Genomic DNA, 23,346 nt, shown 5'->3' with positions numbered 1-23,346 from the left:
AAGCGCCTATTCCAGGTCTGAAATAGAAAAGTATGACTTATCAATTTGTTACCCTTTTCAAGTAAAGATTTTTCTGCCACCTAAGAAGCTAGCCTGCTTTTGGATTAGGCTTAATTTTATAATAGGATCTAGCTTACAATTGATATTTGAGGACATATGATAGATTTAGCCCCTACCTCTTATCTCCCTGTGAACAGGGCCGTCTGGTGTTGGAAAGGAGAATCCCCTCAACTAAAAAAATCACTTGCTGTTATGACCAGCAAAGATAAGATCACAGGAACACAAATAAAAATATTCTGTTAGAGCAACCGCTGATGTTGTTACTCTCACAAACTAAGCAACTAAGATGCCAAATAAGGAACTCGGTAAAACAGGGAAATGATCTATTAGCTGAAGCACAGACTGTCTGTTTGTGACAGGTGTTATGCTAATGTGGCTAGGTAATTATTATTACAACATTATATTCAAATGGAAGGTCTCTTCAGAAAACTGCTGCAGCTGAAACACAGTTGCACTGAAGGGTGGACAATTGCTCCATTAGTCTGTGTTGCATCCACGTATCCCGAGTCCTGGAAAGTGTTCCAAAATTGACTCAGAATTTCTGACATGACAATAACATCAAAATGGGCAGGTGTGAAAGCCGACCTTTCTTTCTTTTCATGTATGTAAAATGTAGTCACCCTACCCAGGCAATTCTGTGTTTGTGACTTCTTCCATGAACTACTTTCTTTAAAAATCCAGCCTGCATGTTATGCAGGGATAGATTTTTTTTTTTTTTTAGTTCCGTGCTCAAAGGGATTTAAATATATTATTTGCAAATAAGCAAACTCACTGACTATAATCTTTTAGGCAGCTTGTCCCCGGAGGTACAGATGAATAAACAGATCTTATGTCTTTGTAGGACTTGGTACAAAAGATTGTCAAGGATCTTTTTAGCAATAGATGGACTATCACCGTAAACTTTGTGTATACACTACTTTACTTTGCATGCTAGCGTGTCTTTTTGTCAGTTGCATTGAGTACTGTTAACTAGCCTGATTTCTTATATGACAATTATATAAAACCTATGTAAGAGCCCAAAATGGCTCTAACACCAAGTGGGGTAAAGCCACCTTTTAACAAAACTCTTGTCAACATATTGGCAGATGAAAAAGTAATTGGTAGACAAATAAAAGTACAGTAAAATAAAGAAGTAACTAAAAAACTTAATTCACATTCATGAAACCTAAACCGTTATTTCCAATTATGCTACTTCGCTTTTCTTTTCCCTTTTTTATACTGCAAGTTGTTTAGGGTGAGAATATTACCCTGTTTTAGCACATATTATGTCTCAATATCATCTAGGGCCTCTGAGCAATAGTGTGACTCAAGTAAATAGTAACACATCATCAAGCCAACTTCAGTGAGCAGCAGCGTGAATCACAAAAGCAATGGGCAATGAAGCTGCTGACAATACATACAATATATACCTGGCCTACTGGACACGTTTTCATTTTGCAATTCTACACTTGCATTTAAAAAACAAAAAAAAAATTCTTTTCCAGCCGCCTCTGGGTAGACTGATAACTTTCAAAAGAAGGATGCAGTGACAGATGTATAAAGCGGCAAACACCCCGAACTCGGAGTTTCTTTTGAAACATCCCTGTCACGAGGTGTTAATTCTGAGACATGGCTCAGACTACGGCTATAAATAGCTTCAGAGAGCACTTTGCTGCTGATCACCTCAGCCCCGCACCTGAGGAAACGGGCGGGAACCAAGTCACCGCGGTAGGTAGCCGGGATGCGTCACGCAAGCCATGACCTCTCTGCGCTTGCGACAGCAACACGGGCCCGCACCACAGCCTCCCGACGCCCCCCGAGAGGCTCTACGGCGCCGGGGGAGGAGGAGGAGGAGGATGAGGATGAGGATGAGGATGACGGGCGACGAAGGCAGGCCCGGGGGGATGCCTCAGCAAGGCCGCGGTCGCCCCAGTCTCTGCTCCTTTGTCCCCCTTTGCCGGCGTCGGTTAAAATGCCCGCAGCCGCCGCCTGCCCCATACGGCGCAAGTTACGCGAGATCGGCCGCGCTGCCGACCCCGGTCCCCGACACAGCACAGAATATGGCAGCGGTTACGTGCGCCACGGCGCGGGCGCGGCCGCCGCTCCCGCTCAACCGCCGCCCGCCCCGCGCACGCGCGCGGGCCACGCGCATCCTTCCCCCTCCCCCCTGCGTCGCCCCAAGGTCACGTGGCGCCCGGGGCGAGGCGGCACCGCGCCGCTGAGGTGGCGCGCGCGCTCGCCCGCGCCGCGCCGGCGCGCCCCCGCAATCCGTCGTGCACGCGCTGCACCAACCGCCGCTGCTTAGCGCAGTTCGCATCCAGCCGAGCGCGGCTTTCCCTGCTCTCCTCGCCCCCCGCCCCGCCTCTGTTCCCTGGCTGTTCCCCTCCGTTCCTCCATCCGCCCCTCCTCGGCCGGCGCCGGCCCCGCCGGGCCTCGCTCGAGGTAAGCGAGAAGGGGCCGCTGCCCCCAAGTCGGGTCGGCTCGGGGGCGCGTCCGGGGGCGGGGTGTCTGCCTGTGTGTGAGAGAGAAGTGGGGCGGGGGGCGCCGAGCGAGCCCGGACGGCTGCGGGGGAAGGTGGGTGGCGGAGGGCCTGCCCCGGCTACCCGCCCGGCCTCGCTCGTCTCCCCGAAGAGGTCTCCGAGCAGCGACCGTTGAGCCCCTGCCTTAACCGTCGTTGGGAAGCGGGGTCGGCTGGCCTGCCCGCCCGCCGGCGCTGCCTGCGCTCCCAGCCACTGCCCTGGGTTCCCCGCTGCTCGGGCCGGCGGCAGCCGGGCTGTCCCGGTGTGCGGGGGCGGGGGGAGAAGGGGAAACATCCCCTTCCATCCCATCCCCTGGCTGCCAGGTGTGCTGGATAGATCGGGGGTGGGGGCCTGCGGCTCTGCCTGCCCTGCTGGCCAGCGCTGGGTGACCCCTGGAGCTGCCTTCCAGCCTGGCGGTGACATGAGGGCGGCGTACCGTTTTGAAACGTCGGGTTTACTGGCGCTGCTTGACGGTGCGACTCTTCAATGTTAAAAATCGCGTTACGTGCCTTGCTGCCCGAGCTCCTTCCGTTTTACGGATATGCATTTCTTAAACTCGGGCTGTTAACTTGCGTGCCTGCGGGGCACTCCGCCTTTGTGTTTTCTGTTTATCCCTGCTGGTGTAGGCAGTGTGAAGTGTTAATCACTGGAAGTACGCTCTCTGCATTTTTTGTGTATGTATTTGAGTTTTTGCTAAGTTCACGTCTAAATTAATTTGAGTAAACTGCATTTTTCCTCTCATTAATTGGTTACTGTGTACATGTAGCAGGCATAAATGATTATTAATGGAGCAAGACAGTATGCTGTTTAAACGTGTGCGTTTCCATCCAACAAAATGATGTCATAAATATACCTGTGTTTTGGCTGCACTTTGTATGTGCACATCATCTCATTATTTTTTTTTTTCCTCAAACAAAATTCCATTGTTATTACGAGAAAGAGTTAGTTAGCCATATCCCATAATGGTATATGGTATTATTTGGGATACTGTCAGAGGAGAGGAGGATAGACAATCCTACAGAACTCAGTTGTCTGGGGTTTTTTTTTTTGTTTGGTTTTTTTATACTTTATAATAGCATTTCTCAGGACAATTTTGAATACTGAGCTCTTAATGTTTGCAAAATATATTGAAAGAGAAAAAAGTGTAGTGTTATACACATTTTAAGAATGTACAGATATTCATTAGTTAGAATGAAAAATCAGAAGTCACAATATGCCTTCACTTTGTGTTACTGAAAGTGTGGGCATGTCAGTCATTCAGTAGGTACTTAACCATTGTTTGTATGCATGCTAGGCAACTAGCTCCAGCCAGGGCCATCAGTTGTGCCTTCTCTCCTAGCCCCTGCTATTGTTTCTTTGCATCCCAGAACATACAGGAATGTAAACAATTTTGCCATCTCCTACAAAAATCAAGGAAGGTCTCTTTACTTGAGTGAAGTAAGGGAATGATCTGTGAGGCGCTCTGTAAAAACATATTACTATTATATAGTAGAATATTAAACTGATAAGCTAAAGTTAAAAAGTTTCTAAATGAACTCAGGATGTCAGGAACTTTGAAATGCTGTATTGTCTAGTATTACTCTTAATTACAGTAGGAATAACTAGATAGTGCTGAAAGGCTCTCGTAAGCAATTACAGTATTAATTTTTAAGCTCGTAGCATAACTTTTCAGTTAAGCATATCAAAATGTTTGGGTTTTTTAATTGCCTGTAAAAGAGGTGGTGTTTGAACTTGTCTTATTCTTAGTACTTAACATTTTGGTTTGTTAGAAAATTTAGTTCTTTGTTATTTACTTGGAAGACATACATGTAAGATGTTCCAGTTTCACAGTGCGGAGAACTGTTTGTCCTTTCTCCCTACTTCCAGCATTTCTTTCCACTAGTGTAAAGTCATGATCAATTATGGGGAAATATAAACTGCACTTACTGCACTTGACACGTCCTTATGTATCTTGAGGCCCAGAATAGCCCTACTTTGCATTGCATGCTTTATGACTTGGTCTCTGCCCCAGAGAACTTGCAATCTGGATCAGATAAAGCTGAAAGGATTTTGTTCGAAGCCACATTGGGAACCTCTGTCAAAGCTAGAAGTTGAATTAGTTGCATTTGTTTCTCTCTTCCTGGAAGATGCTCCCATAGTTAATACTCCAGATCACAATTTTCTTCTTTTCCAGTCTTTTACATCTTAAGTGCAGGATCACAGCATGTAGGAAAACAGACAGTTCTTCATGGTCTGTGTGTCATCACAGAATATCTGTGCTGAATTAGAACGCTACTTTTCTTTTTAATAGCTTTGGCTTATATATAAAGTAACTTTTAATCATTGTTTATATCATGAATTGCAAATATGTTGTACGTAACTGTCTGAAAAGGGATGAAAGGACACCTTCTGGTGTGAGATTCAGTGCTGCATGTTACATATATCCACAGTGAAAAAGCTTTCAGGCTTATACAAAACAGTGGGTGATATGCTTGTGATCAAATTCTGGTCTAAAGCATATGCATTAGATGTCTTCATCCCATACTGGGCAAATTCTGAGAACATAACATAGTAGCATACTGTATCCCAATGATTTTTGCATCTGGCAGTGCTGATCAGGAGTACTTTCTTTATGAACCTTTGATCTCATTGAAGTTGCATTTTAAGGTTCTATAGTAACACAAAGATGTCACCTCTGTAAATATCTCATTGTTGTATAGGTAAGCAGAGATTTTTTTTAAATTGTAAATAAAATTATCCACTTCAAGCATAGTGAAAATGTTGCTGCTTTTGCAAAGAATGTTTCACTTAAAAATGAGTTTTTATTCCACCTAGCTGCTGTCTCATCTTGGTTGTTAGAAACACTCTAGTATATAGTAACATTAGTGCTTACATTTCAGTTTGTGCAGGCAGGCTGATTTAATATGAAACTGTCATGCCAAGTCAAGCCAGGTTGTCTTTATGTTTGAAGACGGAGCTCAAGCACACTTTGGGGGGATTTTTTTTTTTTAAATTTTGACAGAAAGTTAATTTTTCCTTGTGTTTATATTTCAAGGGAATTTCCAAGTAAAGGATGCTAGCTTCCCCTTCCTAGTTAAGTATTTTATTGTTACCAGTTTCTTTCAGCTTTGCAGTAATGTAATTTGACAACATGCATTAACCACCAGAAGTTGTCCTGAGTCACTCTTTTCCCAAAACTAAGGGACACTTCCTCATTGCTGCTATCTGTACTGAGTGAGCGGATAAGAATTTTAACTGAGGAACTGGCTGATTTCTTTATCCGAAGTGCTTAAGTTCAATACCAGAAATGTAAATACGCAAAGTTATAATAGAAAAGTCTCCAGTGTACCAGGTGACATTTTTGTGTTGGTCTGTGTGGCTGAAGCCAGCACATGCTAAGCCAGTCTTAGGCCTTGTCTTTAGGTTTACTTGTCTTTTTTTAGACTGCATAGCTGTCTCCTCAGGAAATGTATTTCTGGATTGATGGTTATAAAAGGCCTTTTAAAGGAAATGTGTAGAGGATTCTTTGCAAAATTCTTTCAAAGAAGTACTTCCAATAATGAATTGTAGTTGAGATTCCATTAGAAATGGAAGTAATTGTCTCTCACTTGGCTAACAATAGAATTTAGTTTGCGATGTTAACTGAAATACAATGATTTAAAAAAAAAAAAATTACTTAGTGGACTTAAAGCTGTTCATTCCCCAAATGAAAAGTGTGCATGTTAACACAAACAAGAAATCTGTGAAGCTGCTTTACAGGTTTGTCATGTTCTGTATAGACGGTGCAGACATGCTATTGTATGCTAGGGTGAACAGATATATCCTTCAGGCAGATGTGATCTCTGTGTTCATTAAAACTCAATAATGCAAGTAGATTGTGTTTGGTGAATGAGTAAGCATATGCTACTTTGCTCAGCTCTATCTAATTTCCCCCTTCCCAACATCTCATGCTATGAATACCTTTGTGTGGGAATTCTGCAAGACTAGCATTTTTACCCGATTTTCTAATAAAATAGCCAAGTCTTATATGCAAATTAAATTTATGGATGTTGTTCTAGTTTGGTACATGTTCATCAGTTCAACAATACGGAAAGTCTATCAAGTAAAAAAAGGTTTCCTGTTTATATACGCTATATTTAGAACTTTTTGGGTATTCCATATATGTATTTCTCAGAATAAGTATATTTCTGTTCTTTCTTGTCAACCTGAAGATATGTACTAGTCTCAGATCTTATATTCATGTATCCATTCTAAAGGTAACCAAATTATTCACCACTAATAGATAAGGATGCATTTCATGCTTAAATACATGACTATGTTCTTTTGCTTTGACTTTTAAATCCTGGAAGGTTGTAAGAAAATATAAATGCACCTGAGGCAGATCAGTGCCTGGAAAGAAAGCTTTTTAAATGGAGAAAATAGAAAGATAAGGGATTGCTCATTAGGGAAATGCTTAGTGCTTTCTAGAAACGTACATGAAAAGCTTCATCTGTTTTCTCTCATCTCACGTAAAAATGAGGTAGATGGAATTTCTATTCAGAAACTTTGGTTTCTGTGGTATGTGTCTAGAAATAAGCTCAACCAAGGATGATGTGGCTGTAGGAGAGTCTGTGCTGCTGGAAATAGGAATGTCAAGTGTGGCAGGCACTTGTGTGGGATATGCCCATGTAGATTCCGAAGGGGTGCACTCTTGGATTAGCCGGTTACTACTTTTCAGTACCCTGAAAGAAGTTCACACACGTAAGAACTTTTTGGGTGCATGTACCCTAAGTTTTTGATTGAACTGATCATTTTAACAGTAAAACTCACTTTATGGACTCAATTTATGGGCTCAAAGTATTCCTTGTTCTCACTGAAGTTCCTTTGTAAACAGAAAAAAAGGTAACTTAAAAAAAAAGAAAAAGCTCAAATTAATACAAGGAAAGATGCCATAATACTGGAATCAGATGATTCATGGTAGATCATACAGATATAACTGTTGACACATTACAAAAGGGCCAAGTCCAAATAAATTGCGGATTTCCTTTCTTGCTATCTTTTTTTTTCCTTGGAGATAAAAAAAAAAATAGTTAAGCTGCACTGAAAAATATTCTAATTTGAATGGCTCTTGACTCCACCTGACAGGAGATCTTGAAGGAATTGAATTTACCATCTTGCATCTTAGATGGAAAACCAGACATTTGATTTTATTAATTTTTAACCATGTTTAGTGGGCAATGCATTGCTTTTGTACCACTGGTGTTTCTCTAACATCTATTAATTGCTTGGATTCTTGTATCATGCGATTATTACTTGTGATAGGGTTTTTTCATTATTTTTCTTTTTTGAATGGCTGGGAATTGCAGGTAAAAGCAGGTAACACTGCCTTTAGTCTTTTTCAGCATTTTTGAGCAGAACTAGATTTTTAGTTGCACATAACTTTCCTAAAATGGAAAATTTCATTCCAAGTTATGTTAGCCACTTTTAGCCTTTATATGGAAAATTTTAGCAAGTATGTTCATTTTTTTTATAAGAAGTGAAACTTGATGGTATGTTTCCACTCTACAAGAGGAAAAACTCTAGCTGTTTCTCTTAGAAAAATTCTCATGTCTCTATCAGAAGGGATCTGAGGCAGATGGTCTTCATTCAGTATGTCTTCTGTTACTCATGTCTAAATTTATTTTATTTCGGCAATTGAATTAGGTATAAAAGTCCATGTTGAGAATGGATAGACTTTTGCAGTTAAAAGTAACAGAGATGCTATATTGAATGTATTTTACCACAAGCTGGAATGAGTAGAGCTTTATTTCCAGTTTCAGTAAGCAGATGCTTCAGACCAGGGCTAGGATCAAGAACTTGGGCACAGGAAAGTGTTTTCAGTCCCAGTCTGATTTTCATAATCTCTATAGGAGAATTGGGAACTCTTCAACTTTGTTTGCACCCAACAGACAAAGCATAAAAAGTGCATGAAAATAAAGAAGTGTGGTGGAATTTAGGAATCAGAGTTGGGGCTTGGGGAGAAAGGACCTTTTCCAATGTCAGGATAGGGTGTGAGACTGAGAACTGTGGTGCTTAAGTCTTAGTTGATAGTAAGTAAAATTATTTGGGGCAGGATGGAGTGAAGGAGACATATGGGACACGAACAAAGGTTGTCCCATACTTGCTGTATCTATTAGGATATGTTAATTAGAGAAGGATTTGTCGCATTCATTCGTTTTAGCATATTTATCCTGATCTTTGAGGGAATTGTGATTGTATACTGATAGAAGCTCATGTCTATAGGATTTCTGCTTCCTTCCTTCCAGAACTTAGAATAACATGTACTGATGAAAGCTGGGGAAACGTCCTGTAGCTGTGTTCTGGCCACGCTTGTTCTACAGTTCCTATACAGTACAATCAAATCATTTAAATGTAATTTTCACAGGCAATCAGACCTTTTTTTTTTTTTGTAATGACCATCTGGGATAGTAAATCTGATTAGCAGCTAGAAATGTAGCCTATGGAAGCAATGTTTGGAATATGCAAAGAGGTAAAAAATGGAGGGAAGCTCTGCAAAGTCAAGTTTTAACTGTGCTAAAAAATCCTGTATTTTTAATTCCTGGTCTCCTGGCCTGAGTTTTCCATGGCATAGGTGAAAAAAATAATACTACATCTCTGGGATACTGTAAAACAAATGAATGCAATCAAATATATTATGAATGAATATATTATATATATGAATATATAATATATCATATAATATATGAATATATTATGAATTATATTGGTGAATGGAGTTACATCCAGTTGGCGGCCGGTCACAAGCGGTGTTCCCCAGGGCTCAGTACTGGGGCCGGTCTTGTTTAATATCTTTATCGATGATCCGGGTGAGGGGATTGAGTGCACCCTCAGTAAGTTTGCAGACGACACCAAGTTGGGCGGGAGTGTTGATCTGCTCGAGGGTAGGAAGGCTCTGCAGAGGGACCTGGACAGGCTGGATTGATGGGCCCAGGCCAACTGTATGAGGTTCAACAAGGCCAAGTGCCGGGTCCTGCACTTCGGCCACAACAACCCCATGCAGCGCTACAGGCTTGGGGAAGAGTGGCTGGAAAGCTGCCCAGCAGAGAAGGACCTGGGGGTGTTGGTTGACAGCCGGCTGAACATGAGCTGGCAGTGTGCCCAGGTGGCCAAGAAGGCCAATGGCATCCTGGCCTGTATCAGAAATAGTGTGGCCAGCAGGACTAGGGAAGTGATCGTGCCCCTGTACTCGGCACTGGTGAGGCCGCACCTCGACTACTGTGTTCAGTTTTGGGCCCCTCACTACAAGAAGGACGTTGAGGTGCTGGAGCGTGTCCAGAGAAGGGCAACGAGGCTGGTGAGGGGTCTGGAGAACAAGTCTGATGAGGAGCGGCTGAGGGAACTGGGGTTGTTTAGCCTGGAGAAAAGGAGGCTCAGGGGAGACCTCATCGCTCTCTACAACTCCCTGAAAGGAGGTTGTAGCGAGGTGGGTGTCGGTCTCTTCTCCGAAGTAACAAGTGATAGGACGAGAGGAAATGGCCTCAAGTTGCGGCAGGGGAGGTTTAGATTGGACGTGAGGAAAAATTTCTTTACTGAAAGAGTGGTGAAACATTGGACCAGGCTGCCCAGGGAAGTGGTGGAGTCCCCATCCCTGGAGGTATTTAAAAGACGTGTAGATGAGGCGCTTAGGGACATGGTTTAGTGGGCATGGTGGTGTTGGGTTGACGGTTGGACTCGATGATCTTAGAGGTCTTTTCCAACCTCAATGATTCTATGATTCTATGAAGGTTACTATAGAAAAGTACCATTTAAAAATGGAATCATACTTCCCATCAGGGATTTTGACTAATGAGCAATGGGATAAAATGTGTAAACCCACAAAGAGCAGAGGGAAAAATAAGAACATAGGATGATGACTGATCTTTATCAGCAGTATTACCTTGCATGAGGCTAGTGAAAAAACTCCTATGTGCTTTCTGAGGCTAAACCACAGTAAAATCTACCCACACCAAAGAGCTGGATTAAGGTTGCATGAAAAACATTGCTTCTAATACTTCCAAATTTGGGGTATTTGCTTTTTAAAACTAAAGCTAATCTTCCTGTGTAAATTGTAAGTAAATAACATAGTACTTAAACTTACTCAGAGGGAATTATATTTTATTTACCTTGTTAATACTGAGAAATAAAAGACAAGGAAGCTTACTAAATGTGCAAAGTTTATTACCTGTCTAAATCTTACTTACTTCAGTGACTGCAATTTTATCTGTATTCTAGAAAGGCTGTCTTCTAAAACACTTTTAGAAGCTTTGAAGAAAATAATGTCAGTCTGAAATACTGAACAATACTGAAATAGAATAGATATAACAAAATTGTACACAAAAAAAATAACGTAAAGCTAGGTCAAAAGTGTTTGAAAAGAAGCACTGTCTTACAAAGTTGGCTTCCATTCTGCTCATAACTGTGGTTTCTACCATATTTTAATGGAACACACGTGATAAAGGGATGATGAACAAGCAGAGGAAAATTGAGTGTGTCTAGTAATTCTTAATATCCAATGAAAATACTTTCATGTCTGCTAACAAAATCAGTAATTTTACCTGTGAAGAGCCACACTAAATACGAACTTATTCAGTGTATAGAAAAGGGCCCAGAGATGGTAGCAGCTTATTGCAACCTTACTGCTGATGTAGCAATCCCAACACTCAATTTAGGAGTTTGTCATCAAGACTGATTTAGTTTTGGCCTCACGTGGTAGTTCATTAATTATTTTGGAAATCTACAAGCCATTTGGCTGCATCCAATAATGTGATTCATTGTCCTTGCATATGCCTGACGCATAAATTTACAAAACTTAGAGGAGGGTAGAGTGAAGATGGTAGTAGGATCCTAGATTTTTTTTTTTTTTTAGCTTGTAATTCAAGAAGTAGTCCTCCACGGTCTTCTGTAGCAGACACAAAGTAACACTGTGGGGGTGGGGAGAAGATGCATGGGTTTAAGGCAACCAGAATGTGTGTATGTTGAGGCAATATTAATAGTCCTCAGAGAATGTCTCTCCCATTCAGGGGTAGAATTGTTTCCTTATACTACTACACTTCCTCAGTTATTTCACCTATCCATTATACTATTTAGAGAAGTAATGACACTTCAAAATTCCTCAGATCAAAAATGAACTCTTACTCTCAGTGATGGAGCTAGGTATACAATAAGCTTGTATGTATTGTCCACACACCCAAATTATACTGCTTTAACAATTCAGTTTAAAGAAAATAGGAAAATTTCCACAGGAAAAAATGTTTATTTTGGTGTGCATTGTTTTTGTATGGTTTAGTATAAACTTGACACCAGGTCAATTGTCTCTCTACTATTATAATGCAATTTCAAAAAGGGGGGAAGATAGCCCACAAACACCAGACCCTGAAATGTCATCAAATTTGTCCTATAAAATGTGACTAGCTAGCCCAGTGAAACCATCAGCGGAGGGAGCAGGCACATGGAGTGGCAGCAGGCATTCTTGAATGAGGTGTGCAGCAAGCTGAACTAGGACTTTGAATGCTGCTACAGGTGGTGGAGTTGCAACAGTGGGCGAAAAGTCTCCAAGTGAGCTAATGTAGACTTTGCTTAAGAATCATTAACTAAATCCCTGTTTTGTTTTGTGGGAGCTTCAGCTAAAGTCACATGACCTGATGTGAAACAAGATCATTACCTATCAGTGCAGACATATGGCAAAGTCTGCCCATGTTATTACTTATCTCAGAGCGCAAGGGGGCTGTGACATTTCAAGCAAAGCCTGTTGGTAAGGGAGTTTCTATGTGAGCTTTCTTAAAGAAGCACTTCCTTTTTAATCATAATACTGCGTGGGAAAGTATACCAAACATTTTTCTCTAAGAGACCAGAAGATTTACCTAATTCTTCTGCTTCTATGGAAAGAGAAGAAATGCTGATACAACATTCTGTTATGGCTGTAAGCTTTGCATTTACCTGTACTGTGGAAAGCTAGTTTCTTGTTTTGAGATGCATTTCTCGGAAAAGGTTGGTTTTGAAGATGACTTCAATAGAAGTGTTGTTGCTGCCCATGAAAGGGTTCCTTCTGGAATCTTGGTGAGTTTGACAGATTTATTGCTAAGTGTGGGCATATAATTTCCTATAGCACAGTTAAAATATATAAAAATTGACTGCCTATATTTAATAGTATATGGAAGACTTTAATTAGGCATTCAACAGACTTATTTTGTTTCCCATTTTTGTTCTGTAAGTGCTCTGTGCAGTACTAGAGCAATCCTAAACCCCAATTAAAATCTTTCCTTAGGAGCAAAGATGTTTTTGTTTGCTTGTTTTTGCTGAGTAGACCTGGTGCTACAGTCGTCCTGTTTCACATGGTCATTGTTTCCCCCCAGTGTTTTTGGGGTACAAAGTAAAAACTAGTAAAATACTTGCTAAAGATTCTCTCTGGTTAAGGAAAGCTCCTGCCTCATAAATATATATACATGCAAATATAGGCAAGATGAGATAAATTGAGGGAAACCATTGCTATGCATGTCTTTTATTTTGTTTTTCTACCTAATCTTTTGAAACAAATGCAACTTCTTTACTGTTTACATCATGTGGCATTAGACTATCTTTTAATCCTCTAAATGTATCTCAAAATAAATGGGATGGACAAATATCTACTTTCTTGTAAACTAAGATCTACATTTAAGTAACTTTTTTTGCAATGATAGTTAAAATTCATGCCCTCTAAAGCTGTATCTCTCTAGAGCAGTCTGACAGCTTGCCTTTGAGTAACTTGCACTCTTGTTTTTCTGTTGTTGAACTGGGCATTTGTAGTGTTCGTGTTCATATGGGTGCACCTGTATAAAAGGTGTTGGCTTTAAGAACACAAAAACTGCAGTTTACCTTTACTAAAGCAGTGCTCCAAATGCACAGAAAATGCAAATTTGTGACAGACTTTTGATTATATCTTGCACTTGTATATGGATATTACTGAATAACATAAAAAAATTGTTCAAGAAAACATGTTGGGTTTGTAGCAGCCAAAATAACATCTCTGTTAATAGTGCCTAGATATAATTCCTATCCAGAAAACCTCCTGCTCAAGTTATGCTAATGTAAGCATTTCCTGGTGATGAGTTTTGAAAATTTGGCTGTCTATCATGTAGAGCATGTTAGATACTTAATCTGAGCTGTAGTACTGTTTAATCATTATTTCTGAGAGTCATTCTATTCCTCATTGCTGTAACATGAGGAAGTCAACCAACATATGCAGGGTTAATTTTAGTTTAACTCATTTGAGTATTTTATAGATGGAGGCACAGAATTTTATTTTTAGTTCTTGAACTTCCAAAGTACATATTTTCTTTTCTTATTTTGTATTTACTTTTATGCTTCTCTCTCAAAAAGACAAAGGGGAGGAAAAAAGCGTTGTTTCAGTTTCTGCCTTTTGCAGTGTAATGGCTCCTTGCCAGAAAAAAAATCTTTTTTATGATATAGGAGAGAGAGATCCTTTCCCCCATTCCAATTACAGTTGCGCTTAGCTTAGTAGCATTAATATATTCAGCTATAAGAATTTTTGCAAACCACGTAGTATTGCATAAACATTCAAAAATCAATCTCTCTGGAGCCTCAAAAGTCACAAAAAAAGTGTTTTTCTGCTGTGAGACCTTAGGTATTGATAGCCTTTTAATTTGCTATCCTGGAAGAATAAGTAGTAGTGAGCTACGTTAACTTTAGCTTTTATGCAGAGTTCTGGAATTTGACTGCATCAGGTAATGTATATACTCTGGATATCAAAATAAATAAAACTTAAAAGCTAAAGAGTGTTGTGAAATACTGCTGCATTGTCCTTTCTTAGCTTGTCTTGTCCATCAGACTTCTGTCTTGAATTGCAGAACTAGAAATTGGCACGCTTTTTAGGTTCTTATAGCAGGTTATGAAGGCATACTGCTCTCCACTTCTTTCTGCTTTCAGGACAATGACGTTTGTTTACTAAGCATGAAATGAAGAGTGTTATTGAAGAAATACTTTGTCTTACCGGTTATTCTGTGATCAGGCTATTTCTATTGCATTTGCAAGAATTAACACAGTAACATTTTACACTGTTCCTCTCTATAGTCAGATTCAGTACTGCTCACCACAAGTTTTCCAACAAAATACAGTAAAACTTAAAGCAAAAAAAAAAAAAAATTAAAATGTCCTAGCTGGGATTCTATTGACATTTGAGATAAATTAAACATCGCGTGTTTCTCAGGTATGTCATCTTTTATTTGATCATTTGCTTGCTACAGTTTGAACCTTCTTAAATAACGTTTATCTTACAAAGTGAACCGTTATGTTAAAAGCAGAACTACAACCTGATAAGCAATTATATACATTAGTTTCTGATCTACAATTTGTTTTGTACATTGTAAACAAACAAATGTTTGTGTTAAGACTTGGATCATAAAAAGCTTCTTTCCTTATAAACTTTGTTTTTAATACTCAGTAGGTTCAAAAGTTTGTAACTTTTTCACACAAAGAGGTTATTCTGTTTATGTATGATCATAAAAGTGGCTGTGCTGTGAGCTACAGAAATGTAATTGAGATCTATAAAAGATAACTTCCTACAGGAAAGCAGGAATATATGTAAAACAGGTGAACACTTCAGTCTTGTGGGTTTTTTCTGGTGTTTTTTTTATGGTTAGACAAGGTCAGTTAGCATGTATGTGAGGAAAACTAGATTATTTATCAACTGGACTCAATTCTTAGAACTTGCTGTGAAATTCTGATCTTTTAAACAGTCACTACTTAAATGATAGAGAATTCCTTGCTGAAACCAGGACGCCTTGCTAATGTCCACTTCTCAAGTCCTGTTCACTGAAATGAAATACGTGGAATGGAGAATCTATTAAGGACTTCTATTCCTGATTGTGCCAAACATTTCTTTTAACAAATTCAGTCTCCTTGGTGACATGAAATCAACTTTTCTTTGTAAGCTGGTACCATAGACTCCTCTTGGAAGTGGCCAAGGTATAGCCATGAATGATAATGACTCTGTTAGAGAATTTTTCCTAAGATTGAGAATAAAGATGACTGTCATTGTAGGGGAAGACTAATTGCTTAAACAGTAAAGCAGAGATATTGCTACCTTTCTGTCTTGGGTTACAGTTCTGTGAGATGCAGCAAATATCTCACTTGTCAGAAGGAAGATGTTCAGTTCCCTGCCTCAGCCTTTTTTTTTTTTTCCTCCTAGCTCTCTGGTGCTGCTGTGTGCCTCATGACTCTCTGGTGTTTGTCATGTTCTTCTTCCTGAGCTAATCTAACTTACTAACCCACTGAAACAACAACAACAAAATGGGTAGACTTCTGCCAGCTGTGTCAGTGAGCTAAAATCAGCTTGTTAACGGTCAGATGAGGAAAGGTTAAAGTGAGACCTCCCCTTTTTAGCAAGAGTGAGCTATTATTTCATTAGCAAGCAGTCAGTTTCATAGTTGTACATGAAACTACTTAGAGATGAAACTGAATTTTATTAATCACTAATGTTGATAGGGAGTCCATTCAGCTAGTCTCATTAGTCACTCAATGACAGTCTGTTCTTTTTGTCTTCATCAACCATATTGTACAAAGCTACGGGAGAAAATTCTCTAGCGTGTTACCTAGCATAATAATTCTGTGGATAATTTCAAAATAGTTGTAAATCTATATTGGAAACCCCCCCTCTTCCTTTAAGTCTTGTGGGGAGGAAGGAATTTTTTTCAAAAATCTAAATATGATTAGGTAATGTACATTAGGCTTGAGAAGCCTGAGACAGAGAAAAATACTTCTGTAGCTGCTCTAAGTCTGTGAAAGTAGTTTTAGATTTCCTGTGTGTTTACAATTATATTGGTACTGTTAGATGCTACAAAAGTACCTTCCTTTTGAATGAATGCAATATATCCTGTGTTACTGTAAGGAAGACTTTGAAGGCTCAGAACAGAAATAATTGATTAATTACCTAGATAATGAAAGTAGTATTAGGAGGAAGAATTCTTGTAGTGCAATATGGTTTTGTTTAGAGGCATTAAGAAAAATCTTAAACCTTGTTCAGAGGCTAATAAAAATAGATGAGCAAATAGACAAATAAATTGACGGTAGACTTTTTTGTAGAAATATTATCACAAAATAGAATTTTTACAATTTAAGCCCTGTTATGTGTTCCATGTTGTGTGTTTTGCTTGTTTGCAGTGGCTCTTTGTTCTCCCAAATAATACCCTTAACTTCAGAGGCATGCAATTGCTTGGATATATTTGAAATGAGCTTTTGGGTGGGAGGTGGGAGACAGCAGAATGAGGAAGGGTTGCTCTTAGGTTTCCATTAGAACACCTTCACAGTTTTCCCTCCTCTTTCTATTAAAGTTCCGATCTTCGGAGAGATCTTTGGACTTCATTTCTTACTGGCAGTCATAGTTCACATTGTATTCTTAGTCTGAAAGACTTGCAGTCGTTCAGAATTCATTCATTCACTTAAGTATTTTTAATGGATTAGACAGAATGTTCGATAAGTAATTCTACGTGTTCTTTGTTTATCTTTGACTGTAGCATAATCTTCTTCTTGTGTGCATCTTCTTTTCCTTGTATTCTGTCCTGAACTCCCCACTCTTACCTAGTAAGATTCCTTCACCTAGACTACATACTGTTCTTTTTCAATTTTCTGATGTCAGGCATATGAACGACCACAAAAAACTGTAAAAGATTTGTTTTCTCTTGACTGAAACTTTGTGAAACCTGTGGAAAGTAGTTAGTGGGCAAGATAACTCTTTACACTTAAAATAATATATTGCATGAGTGTGTAAATTTGGTTAAGACTTGCTTTTCACATATGAAAATGTATTTGGAATTTAGCATTTATTCTTTAGGTGTAATTTCTGTGGAAATAATGGTTGTTAGCTGGTAAGTCATCTGCTTCTCGTGGACCAGGAGTGTGTTCAGGACAAGGTCATGTTGCTAGGTTCACTGTGTTTTTGCAGAGCAAACTTTACTTCAGCAGCTGTTTTAAAGATAGGTACTTACAAGCTTCCTTAAGCTGTTTAGAGACATATACATTGTAACTATAGATGATACTTATTATAGTTTTATTTAATCAAACGTTAATGGGAGAGTCTCAGTAACTTTGAGTATCTGGCATCACCTACCACAGGTGGAAGTCTTGCTCATCTCAGTTTTAACTTCTGAAAGTCGATGGCAGTGCTTTTCAAGAAAGGTTTTTACAAGCTCATGATTTTTATGTTGCAAGAAGTTTTAGTACTTGTTTCATGGCAAATAAATTCACTGGTGGTGTGCTTGCCTTATATAGGAAGAAAACTGGATTTCTTCCATATTTGTGTTCTCCACACTCATTCTCAAACTCCTTTGTCTCCATTAGATCTTTTGAGAATTTGTTTAAGGTGACTCAGCCATTTTTAAAATACAGAGCTGTAAAGGAAGAGTTACATGTAGTACACTCTACATAGTTTTTCCTGACTTTTAAAGTTTTTTATGGATTGGGTTTTTTTTTTCATCCTTATCTCAATTTTCAATAGAGGATCAGTTGTATTAAATAGGCAGTCTTCAGAGAGTGAATTTGTCTTTTTAGCTTATCTGAGTAATTAAACATCACTTGAATCTAGGCTTTGGGGTTTAAAAATGACATACTTCAAAATTTACTTTAAAAATTTAAATAATCATAGATTCAAGTTGATAAACTATTAAGAATAGGTTTTATAACTCTGGAGACTTAGTAATATAAGAATTGGCTCAAAATGCTGTTCGCTCTTGAAGGTATTTGTGTTAAAAATAATCAGAGCAATTGATGAATGACATTGCGCATCTATTTAGATGTTTTTAAAAAATTGATTGAAAAAAACTTTTTATGTTTTTTAAATTTATTTACTTTTTTTTCTTCTTCCTCTTCCTTAGTCTCAGACTATGAACTACGTAGGACAACTTGCAGGACAAGTCCTGGTTACTGTGAAGGAGCTGTACAAAGGCATTAATCAGGCAACCCTTTCAGGATGCATTGATGTCATTGTGGTCCGGCAACAGGATGGTACATACCAGTGTTCTCCTTTTCATGTCCGATTTGGGAAGCTTGGTGTATTGCGCTCTAAAGAAAAAGTGGTAAGTTCAGAAAGTGGGCCAAAACAAAGTTTTGAATACCAATTCATTTCCTTTTCTCCCCTCTTCCTTCCTTCCCCAGCCCCCACATACCCAGTTAGCAGGCTGATTTAATACAGAGCAGTTTCTCATGTGTGCTATACAGAGCGACAGTTTTGGAATGCAAAACAGAACTTCCTGTGGTAATCTAAGGACTGCAAAAAAATACTGTGAAAGAAAAGCTTGCCAGCTCTTGAGCTATGCAAAAAGAATAATACAAACATATAGACTTCATGGTCTTAAAATGTTTACATGGCTATTTACTTATTTAAGTATGCTGGGAAAGAAATGCTTAATGCTATTTAACTGATCCCTAATGTTGCAAGCAACTATTTTTGGAATGTCTGGAGGACAAATAGAGCATGCCTTAAGGGTTGGTGACCTATCATAACTATTACTCCTTGTTAGCTCTGTTCAAGGCTAATATGCAGTAGAAAATGCAGTTATTAATATCCACAAGCAAATAAAAACTGGGACTGAAGCTTCATTCCTATGTGGGCATATTTGAAAGAGAACCTGGTACAATTCCATGTCCAGCCAGTCTGAGACTGTGGCGCTACCCGAGCAGATTGTCCTGCCATCCCCTTTCCATAGGCTTTAGTAATTGTGCCTAGGGAGTGAGTTGGATTGGGTTGTAAATTTGACTGAAAAATGGACCTATTGTGGGGGGACTTTACATCACAGTACTCCCTACTGACAGTATATGGCAGTATTGCCTGTGGGTGTGCTACCAAAGGATGGATTGATTTAAACAGACCGTAAAACCTCAGGATTATGTGCTGCTTTTCTAAGAAGTGAAAGGACACTGCAGCAAACTACCCCCATCTTTGTGTTTTGGTTGTAAAAGGAGAATAAAGTGCAACTAAAAGAGCAGTTATGTTAGGGCTTTTTTTTGTTAACGGTCCATACTGGGAGTTACAGGCATTAAAGTTGTAAGTTGATCATAGTAACACAGGCTAGCAGCTGTTTTCTTGTTTCTTTTTTTGTTTTGATTTCCCACTTGCTAGTGTTTTTTCGTAATGAGTACGCTGATGACAAAAAGTTGATTTTTCCTTAACAATTCTGCAACAGATTACATTACATTTTTTCAGCAAGGTACAAGAGAGGTGGTATAGCAGTACTTTTTCTAATGTCTAAGCAAGTGAGATACACTTACAACAGGAGTGATCTGAAACTTGAGCTTGCTAAATGTCTCTAATTACACTTCTGAGAAGCTGAACCAAATTTGAGAGGATTGCAACTTCTGGGTACCTCTAAAAAGCTGCTGAATAGTAGAAACATCTACTCTTGGTACTTGCTGTACTAGGCTGTCAGTGTAGTTCTCAACTTTTGCTTGAGTGGATGGCTGCTGCTTCTTACTTCCTTCATTCTTGGAGTTGCCATCCTGCAGTTGAGTGTTCTCTCAATAGTCAATTGAATTTTTATTACTGTGCTGTGTACACATTTTTCTCTGGCATGTTATGAGGCTAAGATCAATTGGTAGTCTCAAGATGTATGGGAACACAAAATATGCATATCTATGCTTCAACTCTATACTTAAGATACATACTGAAGTCTCCAGAAACCAGCGTGAGGTATAGGTACTAAAATTAGGGATGTTTGTCTGTCTAAATCAGCATAAAGAAAAGGTTGAAAAAAGGAAACACTAAGGTAATTTTTTTTTTTTTAAAACACATGTTACTGAATTGGAAATTCAAGAAAATATTTTGAGAATAAACTGTGTTCAGTAGTGAAATAAATACGACTTTCAGATCAAAACCATTCAGTTCTCGTGGGGAAAAAGAAAAGCTGTTATCTTAAGGATTTGGGTATAGTCCCTGTGCATGTTTGGTTATCTACCTGTAATTTATCATCTCCGATGATTGGGTTTCCTTGGCTAATGGTTTTATTCTCATAAATGGGCGAATAATGGAGTGAATTAGGATATGTGGATACTGTCTTTCTTAGCACTGTGGTGGTGGGGTTTTTTTCTTGGCAGTCCATGTGCTAATCTTAGAATTAGTCCTCTTTCCTTTTTGACTGGCCATTTCGTATCACGATAACTAACTGAATATGAGTATTCATATCGCAATAGTAGCTGTATGGCTTGGGGTGTAATTTTTTTTCTTTTGTATTGGCAGGAAACTAGAACTTGAGTAATGTACATATTGGATATCTCATAGCAACTACATTATTTAACTTGGTCTCCTTTTGACAAAAGTGTCTAAACTATATATAACCTGAAATGTCATTGGCATTTTCTGCAGTAAGGCAAGTCCATTGTGTTTCTATCTGACATGTATTAAATTATTTTTAAATAGCTAGGCTAAATGCAGATATACAGATACCATTAGATCAGCAGATTTACTGAAAAATAAGGTAATTTTATCTGAATATTGAACACATTTTATTTGGAAAAATTTGGAATGGAACTTAACTGGATGCCCAAGATTTCACAAAGAGGAGGAAGTAAAATAGTTATCTTTCTAAGAGAAAGACATTTGGGTTTCTTCTGTTATTTTATACATGTGAGGAAGGGTAATCTCTCCCTCCTGTGCGATGTAATCTAATTTAAAGTACCTTTTGATGAGAATAAAAACATTCCTCCTCTGACGAAAGCACTATGGTTGCAGAAGGGTTGTGGTCCTACGTCATATCCTCATAAACTCACGAGCAGGAAAATCAAGGAAAATACTTGAGGTCAGTGCTTTCCCCTGTGATGAAATATTTACATTAAATTTTCTCTTTCCACAGATTGATATAGAAATTAATGGCGATGCTGTTGATCTTCATATGAAACTGGGTGACAATGGAGAAGCTTTCTTTGTACAAGAAACTGAGGAGGAAAATGTAAGGGCTTTGTGCTTCATGATGGCTGCAATGCAGTATGTGCAGTATTAACAGAGTAATATGTTAAAAATGCTTAATATAGTGTTGTCAATATTGTAACTTTTATGAAAGCTAGATTTTCTGTGACTGAATCTTAATGTCACTTTCATGTGCTGCCAAGATGCTTGGTGCCTTGTACAATTCTGCTACCAGTGATAATAAAGTAACTAATTCTTTTTTTTATTAGAGTATTATTTGAAAGATTTGTTGAATATTTTTTTACTTTTACTATATTCATTCTTGTTGACTGCAGTTATAATAATTTTTGACTTAAGTTTTTATAGCTTGTGCTACTGACCTCTATACTAATAAAGATTGTCTATTTTGGCATATTTTTAATTTGTCTTACAATTTTTAGCACAGTTTTTCACAATTTTATCTATGAAACTTTCACCAGTTAACAGTAACTTCTTCGACTTGAGAATTCTTCTTTTATTATAATACAGTAATTAATTTCCCAAGAATTTATTGCAACTAGAAGCTAATGAGCCTCTGAAAAACAGGAATAATGGTTCATTTTTAGTTTGATTTCCTAAGGATATGGGACCTATGTAATCATAGTATTTGTCAGTCCTGAGCTTTGGTTTTGATCACTTTTGAATCTGTTGGCATTTTTCAGCAAGACAGAAGGAAAGAAGTTCTAAATACAGAGTTCCAAAAGGTGTAATGAAAATAGTCAGTTAGAGGAGAGAGGGGGAAAAAAAAATTGTCTCAGTGAAGTAAAAGATGAAGTGTTAATTTCCTGTTGTTATTAGGAATCAGTCTTTCAAGGAAATGAGCTTGATCCACTTTTTAGTTTAGGGCATTACTTGTTTACTGTGAGGGATTAGAGGAAGCTCTCATTTTGAAAGGAGTTAAATATAATTTGAAGTGGAAGGAGAAAACAAACATTAAGACCCTAAATGATAACTTAGGGTAGGGATTCATAACATTTAAGAGAAAGAAAGGTTGGGTTTTGTTTTAGCATACACCATGATTAAAATCAAAACTGAAAGCAGTTTTTTATAGACGTAGGCGGTGTCAGCCGTTGATGGGAACTCACTCACTCTTAAGACTTTCAGAAAGCAAGGGTGAAAACCACTACCTTTGTCCCCAGTACAGTGTTTGTTTTAAAGGAGTTATTGCACTTGCTTAGTATATTTTAATTTATAACGAGAGTGCCTTATCTGTGTATAATGTGTCCTGGAAAGCTGGTAGTTCATACCGAAACTATAGATCAAGTTAGCTACAAAGCAGAGGACTGAGTTGTTTTTAGTGCTTTTAGACTTTTTTTCTCAGTATTTCTGCTACTGATCAACGTGTCCTTGTGGTCACCTCTTGAAGCTATGCTTAAGGGATAAACAATAAAGCTCTCATTGAGTTCTTGATGGATTCAGAAAGGTACTTTCAAGTGGTCAGTCTTCGCTGTTTTCACATCTTGACATTCAGAAGTAACACCACACCTCAATTCACGTAAATTAGGACTATTATAATGTAACTTTCAGGCATCATTTTTCAGCCAGTTTTCTTAACTTTTCCTCTGTTTTTTTTTATTTTGTCTTGTTATTCCAGATTATTTATCACTAATTGTATAGAATATTAACTTTATTTTAGGTGCTATCATCTCATTTGGAGGTTTTTTCACAATGCAAAATCTGTGTCATTAGTGCTGTATAAGGCTGTATTTTGTTCTCCTTTCTCCGCTTCTCTCTACTTTACAACCAGTGGAACAAAATTTGGTCTGTAACTCTTAATGTAAAAATTGAATTTAATGTTAAATAATAGCAGTTCAGACTTTGAACACATCAAAAGTAGTATCAGTGCTCTGTCTGTTTCTGATCACA

At 38.5% G+C, this 23,346-nt stretch overlaps 1 protein-coding gene across 4 annotated transcripts in view; it reads left to right on the top strand.

The window, feature by feature from the left end:
• Positions 1-2,296: 2,296 nt before the first annotated feature.
• LPIN2 (lipin 2) overlaps positions 2,297-23,346 on the top strand; it is a 47,673-nt gene continuing 26,623 nt past the window's right edge. Inside the window, exons 1-3 of one of the 4 annotated variants that reach the window (XM_076329891.1) lie at positions 2,297-2,481; positions 18,419-18,619; positions 21,389-21,484. In XM_076329891.1, coding sequence (XP_076186006.1) covers positions 18,428-18,619; positions 21,389-21,484 — 288 coding nt within the window. In that variant the 5' untranslated portion in view covers positions 2,297-2,481; positions 18,419-18,427. Of the gene's footprint in view, positions 2,482-12,250; positions 12,612-18,418; positions 18,620-21,388; positions 21,485-23,346 lie in introns of those variants that run through there. The other 3 variants (XM_076329889.1, XM_076329888.1, XM_076329890.1) reach the window with 3 other exon arrangements.

This window comes from Aptenodytes patagonicus, chromosome 2, assembly GCF_965638725.1.
Source record: "Aptenodytes patagonicus chromosome 2, bAptPat1.pri.cur, whole genome shotgun sequence".
Classification (NCBI taxonomy): domain Eukaryota; kingdom Metazoa; phylum Chordata; class Aves; order Sphenisciformes; family Spheniscidae; genus Aptenodytes; species Aptenodytes patagonicus.
The sequence above is the reverse complement of the archived record's forward strand: the minus strand, read 5'-3'. Positions and strand labels throughout refer to the sequence as shown.